Source organism: Sus scrofa, chromosome 13 (genome assembly GCF_054392235.1).
Source record: "Sus scrofa isolate SSC_HxYL_T2T_F1_AM1 chromosome 13, Sscrofa_HxYL_maternal_Yorkshire_Landrace_v2.0, whole genome shotgun sequence".
Taxonomy (NCBI): Eukaryota; Metazoa; Chordata; class Mammalia; order Artiodactyla; family Suidae; genus Sus; species Sus scrofa.
In genome coordinates, this window is record NC_139395.1 from 28,533,812 (window position 1) to 28,547,507 (window position 13,696).

General features: G+C 38.2%; 1 protein-coding gene across 18 annotated transcripts in view; it reads right to left on the minus strand.

Annotated features, from left to right (window-relative positions):
* NEK10 (NIMA related kinase 10) overlaps positions 1–13,696 on the minus strand; it is a 178,728-nt gene that overhangs the window by 11,991 nt on the left and 153,041 nt on the right. For all 18 annotated transcript variants that reach the window (XM_084990133.1, XM_084990132.1, XM_084990131.1 and 15 more), the window contains one exon: positions 10,845–10,955. In XM_084990133.1, coding sequence (XP_084846259.1) covers positions 10,845–10,955 — 111 coding nt within the window. The remainder of the gene's footprint in view (positions 1–10,844; positions 10,956–13,696) is intronic.

The window sequence follows — 13,696 nt, forward strand, 5'->3', positions numbered from 1 at the left end:
CATTGTATACCTTAATACAAACACTTTGGTATTAGAAATCAATAATTATTCCATCATTGTGCTTTGGATACTATAAATACAAATCATTTCTGAGTTTTCCAGTCTCCGTGTTGCCAACAAATGCTAGTAGAAAAACACATGAATCCATCCGTTTTTTATTCTTGAAAATTTATTTTCCTTACTTTAGTGACAGGTGATAAAATTAATAATCCATCTGTAAAATGACAAGACAGTAAGATTGTAAACAAAGTATAATACAGATAGATTTAATGGTCACTCATTTAATAACTTTCTCATCAGTGCTGTTATTAGGGAACAGAGGCAGCCTTAAACACTCTGAATTTCTCATATCTAAGCTAGTAGATTGTTCCAGTTAGCTTCTTAATATATCTTGTAATTCAGAAAATGATTCCCTGGTGTTACCTTCTAAATGACTTCAGATGGATTGTTCTTCATATGGTTGAGCATGGAGTATTCGGCTGCCTAAAATGCTCATGCCAAATATTTCTTAGAAAGCTAAAGTCAACTTAATTATAAGGTTAATGTCCTAAAATCCTAATGATTTCACAGACGGGAAGATATTTAAAGTTTCAAAGTAAAATATGTGAATTGTGACCTGGAGAGATCAGGAGAGTCATTTTAAGATGATAAGGACAAGTCAGACAAGTCCTATTCATTGATTCAAACCTTGAAGAGGAGTGTTTGCGTTTCCAGTGCCTGTGTCATACTAGCAGTCCCCCTTAGCCTAAGAACTGTGAACCCTCAGAGGAATGGGGCCATGGAAGAAGCCAAGGACTAAAATTCCTTAGTTTTGTGTTGGAGCCCGAGATACATTTGTTTTTATTCTAGGAAATTTCCAGAACTTCTTTTTGCAGCTCAGTTTTTTGACATGTATATTCTTTTGGCAAATCTTTTTTGCCCCATACTATCCATTGTGACCGAGCAGGTTTTGTAAATCAGAGACCTTTTGATCTTCATACACTGATGATCTATCCAGATTATTAGCACCATGCTGGGCACCATGGAGGACAGAGAAATGATCTGGCCTCTGTGAGACTTGCAACTCGGCTGGGAAAACAGGCTAAGTGTACTCTGAAACAATGGGCAATGCATGGAATAATGAAGTGTGAAATGAGATGGTAAGATCTGAACTTAGACAAAGAAAGATGCTTCATGAAAAGCAGCTTGATTTTCAGAAGCTCTGTAGAAGAAATAATGGAGCTGAACCTCAAACGCTGGTTTGGGGTTGGATGCAAGGGGGCCAAGTGGACATTCTGGGTGAGAGGAACTTGAGGGCAAAGGCTAGGCATTGCATATTAATTGCAAAGTACTACAGTGCTATGATATCAGTCCATGTTATGGAGGTATGAGAACATAGGTTGAAGAGAGGAGGTAAGTGCTATTCATTAATTCAGGCGGTATTTTTTAAAATCAACTATTGTGTTCTATGCGCAGATCCAACAATGAAAACAACTAACAGTGGCCAAATACTGTATGCTTGGAGCTTAACGCCTAATTAGAGAGAACTATGTCTGTGAAATATCCACCTATATACATATAAAATTGCAACTTGGCCAAATGCATCGAAGGCCAAGCCTATGGTTCTAGGAGGTCACAGACAGATTTAAGTAAGGAAAGGCTTTCCTGGAAAAAAAAAAAATGATGCCTATGCTGAGAGCTGAAACCATGAGAACTAGTGAGTAAAGGAAGGAAAGTGAAGACCATCAAAATCAGAGGAAAGAGCATGTGCAGACTTAGGAGAAGTTGCATGGTAGATGGGCCCTGTTGCCAGTGTGGAGACAGCAAAGGGCAGGGTGGTATAAGGGAAGGGTTGAGAGAGGGGCAGGGGTTGCAGCAGACAGGGCTACAAACACCACGATGAGGAACTTGGGATTTTGTCCTAAGAGCCCCTGGAACGATGTTCTGTTTGTGTGTTTGTGACACATGATTGGATTTCTGTTTTGAAAAGATCACCCTGGATGCAATATACTTAATAGTTTGAGTGGGGCTGGGACCTCATGTGAGTGCAGGCAGTGGCTGGACCCGGAGTTGGATGGTGAGGCGGGAAACTGGAAGAAAGTTTCAGGAACTCTAACAAGTCTGGCAAAATGGACTGGAGAATAAGGAGATCAGCAAAGAGGCGTGACATTAATGCAAGAGAGGGGTGCTGAGAGCTTGGACCAGCTGGTCACCAAAAGGAAAGAATGGCTTTGGAAACCAAATATTCTTACTTAACAGCAGCAGCACCCATGGCTATTGATGGAGCGAGTACTTAAGACATTCTACACTCGATCTTAGCCAAAAGGCCAAGAAGCAATTTTACTACATTCCAGATACATCTGATGTTCTATCTGGTTCATACAACTACCCTCTAAGGTAGGCATCTTCCCCATTTTACAGAAGAAGAAACTGAGAAGTAAAGTAATTTGCTCAAGGAGCATGGCTAGAACCAGGGCTGGAACCCAGGGCTACAACATCAAAGGCCAAACAAAACCACCTCCACTATGAAGACTCCCCAGGAGTTAATGACTTAGGAGAGGCAAGAGATAAAGTATAACAGCTGAAAGTGACTGGACTGCAAGGTTTGAACACTGAGCAGAAGGAAAACTCATGCTTCCAGTGATATTTGGTGGAGACAAAGGAAGGAAAAAGTGAGTCCCATTCTGGACATACCACATGGCAAGGTAAATGTTGGACATACGAGTGGTACAACAGAGCCTTTCAAAGCAGTGGCCTCTCAGGCTGGCTGAGACTGTGAGGTGGTCCACCAGTCCCAGTCCAGCACTATGGGGCCCACTCTTGGCTCATGAACATTCAGCTGAGAGGCATGACCTCCCATATTTGGCACAGATGTTCTGTTTGGAGGAATGGGTAAGACCCTTCTTCTGAACTGACATGGAAGTGCTCCCCTGGGGGCACCAATCAAAACGGCGGAGTAGCAGGACATGGAGTTCACCTCTCCCACAAATACATCGAAAATACCTTTATATGTGGAACTGCTTTCACAGAATACCTATTGAATGCTGGCAGAAGATCTCAGATAGCCAATATTGCAAGAAAGATCTCCACATAACCAGGTAGGATGAAAAAAGGAATTACTTTAAAAAAAAAAAAAAGGAGCCTCTGAAACTCCCTTTCTGTCTGAGTTGATCTTCTCCCCAGTGAAGGGATTTCCATGGTAGGGGAACTTTTGCTCTTTTACAGCTCCCTCCCAGGGATGCGGGGTGCACAACAGGTGACAGGTGACACCACAGAGTGGACTCCTCAGTGGACAGCTCCTGGGGAGGACTACACAGTGGTTCCTCTCCCAGCAGGAGTGCTATAGTCCCATTGATCTCACATTGCAGTTCAGCAAAGGCTCTTGGGGCTTCTATTCCAACAACTGGGAAGCAGACCCTGCCTATGACAGGGCTCTAACAACCACAGAGCAAAGAGGCCACAATCAACATCCAGTGCCAGCTCTGGTCACCACAACACCAGTTATACCTTCTATCATGGGGATAATGGCCAACACACACTGAAGAAAGAAGCAGCAGGCATCTATACTAAAAACAGTCTTTGTACCAAAAAAATTAGACTCATGCAGGCTATACACAAACACTCCTACATAAAAACAGCTTTCTAAGACCATAGTAGATAGCTGATCCTCCTACACTCATTGAATCAGAGGAATGTAAGTAAAATGAAGAATCAGAGGAAACCTTCCCAATTAAAATATCAAGAGAATTATTGAAAGAATGAACACTCAAACAGAAATCTCCAGTCTAATAGACTCTGAGTCCAAAAAGGAGGTAATAAAAATACTGAGGGAATTAAGAAACACTATCAAAACAAATGCAGATTACTGTGAAAAGAAACTAGAAAGAGGAACCAAGAAAAATTAGAAAACATTTACTGAGATAAAAGCTGAGCTAAGGGCAATAAATGGCAAATTGAGTAATGCAGAAAGAGGAATACATAATCTGAAAGATAGAATAATGGAAATCATCCAATCAGAACATCAGACTGAAAGACAAATGAAAAAAAATGAAAGCAATATAGGAGAACTATGAGATAATATAAAGTATGCCAATCCATGCAAAATAGGGATCCCAGAAGGAGAAGAAAGAGAAAAGGGGATTGAAAAGGTATTTGAAGAAATTATGGCTGAAAACCTCCCAAACCTAAAGAAGAAAACAGATATATAGGTACAGGAAGCACAGAAGGTCTCAAAGAAGATGAACCCAAACAGACCTGTACCAAGACATATTATAATTAAAATGGCAAAAGTTAAAGAGAGGAATCTAAAGCCAGCAAGAGAAACAAGTAGCTAATTACAAGGGGACCCCCTATAAGGTTATCAACTGGCTTCTCTACAGAAACACTGCAGAGCAGAAGGGAGTGGCAAGATATATTAAAAGTCCTAAAAGGGAAAAACCTCAATCTAGGATACTCTATCTAGCAAGCTTATCATTTAGAATAGACAGAAAGATAGAAAATTTCTCAGGCAAGTAAAAACTGAAAGAATACAGCAATACTAAAACTATCCTAAAAGATATATTCAAAGGTTTTCTGTAAATAGAAAAGAAGCAAGAATCTATAGGAAAGATAAAATGAAAAATGGAAAGTAAATTACTTAAACAAGCCAGTATATAGATTTTTTTAAATATCAAAATATTTTTGTGAAAGCACTGATAACTACAATGAACTGCAAAGGACAAAGATGAAGATGTGAAAGAGGACACCAAAATCATAAACTGTGAGGGACTGTTTCAGTCTATATGACTACCAGTAAGTAGATGTAGGAATGGGTTAGCATACCTGAAAACTGGGCAACCACAAATCAAAACGTACAAAAAAGATTCACAAAAACCAAAAGGAGAGAAAACAAGCATACTATAAAAGAAAACCATCAAGCCACAAAAGGAAAAATGAAAAGACCAAAGAAGAAATGCAAAACCAACTGGAAAGCAAGGTTTATTTATTTATTTGATAACAAGGTTTAAAATGGCAATAAATACATATCCATCAATAATTGCCTTAAATATCAATGGACTAAATGCTCCAATCAAAAGACAGAATGGCAGACTGGATAAAAAAACAAGAACCCATAATATGCTACTTACAAGAGACCCACTTTAGGGCAGAGTATACATGTAGATTGAAAGGGGATGGAAAAAGATATTTCATGGAAACAGAAATGACAAGAAAGCAAAGATCACAATGCTCATATCAGACAAAATAGATTTTAGAACAAAGGCCATAAAGAAAGATAAAGAAGGATGCTATATAATGTTAAAGGATCAACACACAAAGAGGATATTACAGTCATTAACTTAAACGTGCCCAATATAGGAACACCCAAATACATAAAACAAATACTAACAGACATAAAGGGAGAAACTGACAGGAATACAATAATAATAGGAGACTTTAACACCCTACTCACATCAACAGATGATCTTCCAGACAGAAAATCAATAAGGCAACAGAAATCCTAAGTGAATCAATACAACAGTTAGACTTAATTGAAATTTTCGGAATATTACATCTAAAAAAACCAGACTACACATTCTTTTCAACTGTACATGGAATATTTTCTGGCACTGATGACTACTAGGACACAAAACAAGCCTCAACAAATTAAAGATAGAAATTATTTCAAGTATATTTTCTGACCACAGTGGTATCAACCACAGAGAGAAATGAAGGGAAAAAAAGGCTCTCATGGGTATTAACCAACATGCTGCTAAAAAAACAAAACAAAACAAAACAAAACAATTGGGTCAACAATAAAATCCAGAAAGAATTTTAAAAATAACCTTGAGACAAATGACAATGGAAATACAACCATACAAATGACATGGAAGACAGCAAAAGCAATTCTCAGAGGGAAGTTCATACCTATACAGGATTTCCTCAGAAAATAGAAGAAATCTCAAACAAACAACATAATCTACCACTTAAAATAATTAAGAGAAAGAAGAACAAACCATGGAAGGAAGGAAATAATAACTATCAGGAAATAAATAAAATATTTAAAAAACAGAAAAAATATCAGTAAAACAAAGAGCTGGTTCTTCTAAAGGGTAAACGAAACCAACACACCTCTGGTCAGGCTCACCAGGAGAAAAAAGAGGCCTCAAATAAACAAAATAAGAAACGAAAGAGAAAAAATAACAACTGATACCATAGAAATACAAAAAACCATGAGTGACTACTCTGAACAATTATATGCCAACACACTGGACAACCTAGAAGAAATGGACATATTTCCAGAAACACACAGCCAACCAAAACTGAATCAAGAGGAAATAGATAAACAGACTCATCACTAGAAATGAAATAGAATCTTTAATTAAAAAAAAAAAAAACCTCCCTGCAAATAAAGTCCAGGAGCAGACTACTTCACTGGGGAAATCTGTCAAACACACAAAGAAGAACTGAGCCTTCTCAAATTCTTACAAAAGACTGGATATGCCCACAAAGTCATTCTATGGCAATACCATCATCCTGATACCAAAACCAGACAAAGACACTACCAAAAAAGAAAATCACAGGCCAATATCTTTGATGAATACAGATACAAAAATTCTCAACAAAATATTAGAAAACCAAATCAAACAACACATTTAAAAGATCATATGGAGTTCCCATCATGGCTCAGCAGAAACAAATACGACTAGCATCCATGAGGACACAGGTTCGATCCCTGGCTTTGCTCAGTGGGTTAAGGATCTGGTGTTGCCATGAGCTGTGGTGTAGGCTGCAGATGTGGCTTGGATCTGGTGTTGCTGTGGCTATGGTGCAGGCCAGTGGCTACAGCTCTGATTTGACCCCTAGCCTGGGAACCTCCATATGCTGTGGGTCCAGCCCTAAAAAGACACACACACAAAAAGATCATATACCACAACCAAGTTGGATTCATCTCAATGTCACGAGGATGGTTCAACATATGCAAATTGATCAATATAAAAGACAATATAAGAGACAAACACCACATGGTCATCTCAACAGATGCAAAAAAAGCATTTGACAAAATCCAACATCCATTCATGATAAAAACTCTCACCAAAGTGTGTATAGAAGGAACATATCTCAACATAATAAAAGCTATTTATGATAAACACACAGCCAACATAATACTCAACATTGAAAAGCTCAAAGCCTTCCTGATAAAAACTGGATAAGAAAATTATGCTTACTGCCACCACTTTTATTCAACATAGCACTGGAAGTCTGTGCCACAGTGATCAGACAAGAAAAAGAAATAAAAGGTACACAAATTGGAAGGAGGTAAATTTTTCATTATATGCAGATATCATGATATACAGAAAAACCTAAAGACTCCACATCAAAACCACTAGAACTAATAAATGATTTCAGCAAGGTTGCAGGATACAAGATTAACATACAGAAATTGGTTGCATTTATTTACCCTAACAATGAAATAGCAGAAAGGGAAAGTACAACAAAAATCTATTAAAATCACATCCCAAAGACCCCCCAAAAAACCCTAGAAACAAACTGACCAATGAGATAAAAGATTTCTACCCTGAGAACTATAAAACATTAATAAAGGAAACTGAAGATGATTCAAAGAAATGGAAAGATATCCCATGTTCTTGGACTGGATGAATTAAAAATGGCCATATTACCCAAAGCAATCTACAGATTTAATGCAATCCCTATCAAATTACCCATGAAATTTTTCACAGAACTAGAACAAATAATCCTACAAATTTATACGGAACCATAAAAGACCCAGAACTGCCAAAGCAATCCTGGTGGGGGGGAGGGCATAACCTTTCCAGATTTCAGATAATACTATAAAGTTACAGTAGTCAAAACACCGTGGTATTGACACAAAAACAGATACAGGATTCATGGAATAGAACAGAAAGCCCAGAAATAAACCCACACAACTATGGTCAATGAATCTTCGACAAAGGAGGCAAGAATATACAGTGAAGAAAAGACAGTCTCTTGAGCAAGTGACGATGGGAAAGCTGGACAGCTGCATGTAAATTAATGATGTTAGAACACAACCTTACACCATATACAAAAATAAACTCCAAATGGCTTAAAGACTTAAATATAAGACATGACATCATAAAATTCCTAGAAGAAAACAGGCAAAACATTCTCTGACTAAATTATAGCAATGTTTCTCAGGTCAGGTTCCCAAAGCAATAGAAATATAAACAAAAATAAATAACTGGGACCTAATCAAACTTACAAGCTTTTGCACAGCAAAGGAAACCATAAACAAAATGAAAAGACCACCTATGGAATGGGAGAATATAGTTGCAAATGATGCAATGAACAAAGGCTTAATTTCCAAAGTATACAAACAGCTTATAAAACTCAATAACCCAAAAAACAAAGCAAAAAAAAACTCAAAAAAACCTATAATCCAAAAAATGGGCAGAAGATCTAAATAGACATTTCTTAAAAGAAGACATACAGATGGCCAACAGGCACCTGAAAAGATGTTCAACATCACTAATTATTAGAGAAATAAAAAACAGAACTAAACAAAGTACTACCTCATGCTGGTCAGAATGGCCATCATTAAAAAGTCTACAAATAAAGGCTGGAGCAGGTGTGAAGAAAAGGTAGCCCTCTTACACTGTTTGTGGGAATATAAGTTGGTACAGCTGCTATGGAAAACAGTATGTAGGTTCTTCAAAAAATTAAAAACGGAGCTTCCATATGATCCAAAAATCCCATTCCTGGGCATATATCTGGAGAAAACTCTAATTTGAAAAGATACATGCACCCCCATGTTCACAGCAGTGCTATTTACAATAGCCATGACATGGAGACAACTTAAATGTACATTGACAGATGAATGGATATACAATGGAATACTACTCAGCCATTAAAAAGAATGAAATAATGCCATTTGCAGCAACCTGGATGGACCTAGAGATTATCATACTACAAGAAGTAAGTCTGAAAGAGAAAGACAAATACTATATGATATCACTTAAATATCTATTTAAGTCTAACTTAATTTTAAAATATTTAAATTTAAATTACGACACAACTGAAACTATCTACAAAACAGAAATAGACTTGCAAAGAGAACAGACTATGGTTTCAAGGGGGAGGGGGCTGGGAGAGAACACCTCTTATCCTCAGCTAACCCTACCCAGGACTGTACTGAGTAAATCACTTCTCTGCCATCAGTGTCTCTGCAGTTAAGAGATATTATATCAAATTATTAGGACCAGGTGGCTTCCACGCTCTCTTAGTCTCTAAACAATGATGAAGACCTTCGCTGACATATTCCCAGCACCCACAAGACTAGTACCTGTTCATAAAACTCGACTCGGGAATACATATCCTGTTTCTGAGCACCCACCTCCACACCCTAGGTTAGCTATGAAGCTACCCCAATGGCCCTTGGAGGAGCAGGTGCAGCTGTGAGTGCTTCCAGGTCACTGTCTGCCTGATCCTGATCCTGTGAGTCAGCTACTCTGTGAACTGGTCTATTGATTGAGAGCTGCCTGCCTCCTTTATTAGTTTCACAAGACCCCAGTTCAATGGGCCCTTCTGGTTCCCTCCATCCTCCAGACTGAACACAGTAAAGGAAAAAGGAACCTTAGTGAAAAAGTTCATTGGCAGTACGCTAGTGCCAAAGTTTAGGTCTATTATGAAACTTTTAACAAATATATACAATTAGACTGGGATCAAGCATTTTTACACAAGGGGGCCCAAGTTGCCTGGGCCTCAGGTCTTTCTGGTACAGGAAGATGGGAGCTTGTGACCACCTCAAAGGCCTGTATCAAAAAGGCCACTGGCCAGGTCAAAGAGATTCCCTGTTATGGTAACCAGAGATAAGTAATTTTCTTTCTATCTGGTTGATTTAACTTGTTCATGATTGTTTCCTTATGTAAAAATAAAAACATTTACCGGCACCCAAGGGCTAGGAGACTGTAGAATGTCGAAGACAGTAAGAACCTTGGAAATGATTCATTCCACCCTCACAGGTGATAAGAATCATGGCCTCAGGTGGTTACATGACTTGTTCAGAGTTGCAAAGTCCAATTTAGGGGCTTGTTGAAGAACATTCTAATAAAGATTAGAATAGAATTCTCTAAAAAAGGCATATATATTTATTTAAACTAAATAAATGTATGTGTTTATTTAAATTAAAGATATTTAAAATTTCATCTTAGAATTACATGCCATAATACCAAAAGAACTTTCTAGCAATCTTCTGAGAATGACGGCTTTGGAAATAAAGATAAGAACATTAGAGGCAAAAACATATCTTTGATTTGGTATTTTAAGCAGTGCTATGGTCTCAATGTTTGTGTCCCCCAAACTTGCTTTTTTTTTTAGGGCCACACCTGTGGCATATGGAAGTTCCCAGGCTAGGAGTCAATAGGAGTTGCAGCTGCTGGCTTATACCACAGCCACAGCAACATGGGCCGAGCCACATCTGAGACCTACACCTCAGCGCACACAGCTGGATTCTTAGCCTACTGAGCGAGGCCAGGAATCCAACCCACAGCCTCATGGATACTAGTTGAAATTTTAACCCTCTGAACCACAACGAGAATTCCTCTCCCCAAATTTATATACTGAAACTTAACCCCCAAGGTGGGAGGATAACGCCTTTATATATGTTTTTATAAAAAGTACCCTTATAAAAGAGGCCTGGAGTATCCCTCACTCCTGTTCTGCCATGTAAGGATAGAGTAAGTTGGCAGATCAAATGGACTAAGACAAACATTGATAATATCCTTTAATGGAGGATAGAGCATAAACACAGGATACAAGCACAGGAGGCATAACATTTTCTTATGATGTGTTTTTGTTAGAGAAGAATTCCTAAATGTAGAATACCGTACCTTTTTAATTTCAGATTTCAAATTGCAAGGGTTACTCTGCTGGCTGAAGAGGGATTTCTTGAATCTCTCTACAACCCTTCTTTTCAAATTGTGGTGCAAAGCTGGAGGAAGCTGCATAAAATGAGAAAAATCATTAGAAGCAAATTATTAACAATGCAGAGATGACTCTCAGGAAGCATTGCTGAGTGTCACTAACAATATTCACTCAGCAGGACTAAATAAGAATTTAAATTCTACTCCAAATAGCATGACTTGATGTTACAATTTTCATTCTACAATCCAAAAGAAATACTTACTCTGCTCTTTTTCAAAAGGCTACTTCTAATTATGTTCTTTCATTTTATAGGTATTATTTTTCATAGAACAACTAAATGATATATTATTTGGCACATATAAATTGAATTTTTTTTTTTTTTTTTTTACTTTTTAGGACTGTACATGCGGCACATGGAGGTTCCCAGGCTAGGGGTCTAATCGGAGCTACAGCTACCGGCCCACACCAGAGGCCACAGGCCACAGCAACGCTGGATCCAAGCCATGTCTGCAACTTATACCACAGCTCACGGCAACATCGGATCTTTAACTCGCTGAGTGAGGGCAGGGATTGAACCTGCATCCTCATGGATCCTAGTCAGGTTTGTTAACCACTGAGCCGTGAAGGGAATTCCAAATTGAATTATTTAAAGAACAAGCTTGCCAAGGAAGGATGTACTCTATCGGATGTTTAGATGTTTGTGTCACACCCAGAACCCTGTTAAACCCTCTAATCACAGCACTTGTCCTGAAGGATCTGGTGCTTTGGACCAGGAAGCACATGGCTGCATCAATACAGAGTCAGAGGCCTGTCTGTGAGTGCTCTGAATATACAGCTGAAGAGAGATGAGATGGGAGGAATCAATCTGATGAAGAAGAGAGAAATGAAATCATTTACATCAGGACCCAGCCAGGATGAGTTAGACTGAACAAGTTAGTAGGAGGAAGCCACAGGTTGGAGTGGAGCAGGTGAGGGAAAATACTTGGAGACATCATTTTGGCCTTGATAATTCCCTCCTATCACCAATAGACGTCGCCACTTCCCTAAATCAGACACCAAAGGGCAGTGTTGGCCCAGGACCTTCTAGCTGCTGCCCAGGGTGATTCTACCTGTCAAAGGGAAAGGCAGCTGCCCTCTCTGACATACCTCCCTGTCTGCTACAGCACCAGTAGGTCCTTCAAAAGCGACTTACCCCAGAACTTGCAGTGATCAGTATCGGCTTATTAATTCAGATAATCTTAAATCCTTTGCTATTCATTTAACTTGATAGGCTGCTTAGTAATTGATTTTACTACTCCTTTTTTTTTTTTTTTTTTGTCTTTATAGGACTGCACCCATGGCATATGGAGGTTCCCAGGCTAGAGGTCAAATCAGAGCTGGAGCCAACGGCCTAAGAAACAGCCACTGTAATGTCGGATCCTTAATCCACTGAGCAAGACCATACAGGGACCAAACGCGCATCCTCATGGAGACTATGTTGGGTTCTCAGCCCACTAAGCCACAATGGGAACTCCAACTTTTACTACTCCTGAGAGCTCAAATTAATCCTCATGAAACTTTCTTGTATAATTTAATATTTAATCAACTTAAGATTCATATATATAAGGTCAGTATTGGAAAACTACTGTATCTTATTAGAATAACTATCACTATAAACAGCACCTTATCTTTAAAGTTTTCATGGAAGAACTTAAAACTCTGCATAGAATGATGACTCATGCATAGTTTAAATGTAGATGATATAAGTATAATAATATATATAAGAACTATAATACTAAGAATAGGATACTAATACCTATGATTTGAATGTGTCAGGCACTATGATTATTCTTTTATGTGCATTAATTTAGTTTTTTCCTTAAAATAAACTTTAAAACAGGTGCTATTTTTTAAGTGAGGAAATCAGATCGTATATGACACACAGGATATTTTCTGAGGTAGTGAGTCTCCAGCATAACTACTGTTGTGGAGCAAACACCAGTACCACTAGCATTACCATGGTCTAGCACTTTAAGGTTTATAAATAATTCACATACTTTCCTTTATCACAATAAAGGAAAGCTACCTGAATTTTACTGAAAAAGAAAATGATTATGAGGAAAGATAATGATTCCTTACATGTTACATGTCTAAAAGTATGGTTTGGAGAGTTCCCTGGTGTCTCAATGGGTTAAGGACCCAGTGTTGTCCACTGCTGTGGCATAGGTTTGATCCTTGGCTTGGGAACTTCCACATGCCATGGGCTTGGCCAAAATAAATAAATAAAATTAAATTAAAAATGAAAGTGTAATTTTTGTTTTTTATCATATCAAACAAAATAACAGAAGAAAAGATGAAATCTTAAACATTTATACTCTAGGTTTTTTCAAACATAATATACATGTTCTTTCTCAAGAATAGGTTGTCAGGCCACCAGTAGCCCACAGGGCATTCTTCGATAGTGACTCAAACAATACCTTTTCTACTGAAAAAAAGTTACTTTAACATATCACTGTTTAAGAAGAGATTTACCTAAATGTTGAAGTGAAATGTTCAAAGATATCATCAAAATAAATACACAAAATGTAAAACTCTCTTAGAATTTACAAATCCTGAAAACACGAGTCCACTCAAGCAACACAGCTTTGCCCTCAATTCTATTTAACCTGTCATCCCTGCCATTAGGAACCAGGCGATCCAGATAAGAGGATGCAGATGGTTCTCTGTCCATCCATCACCACTGCTGGAAACAACAGTATGTCTCCCTGAGGACAGCCAGTCGTGTACTTTTCACCTGAGGACAACTCACTGCTATTCCCAATTGCATCTTTGTGTTTTG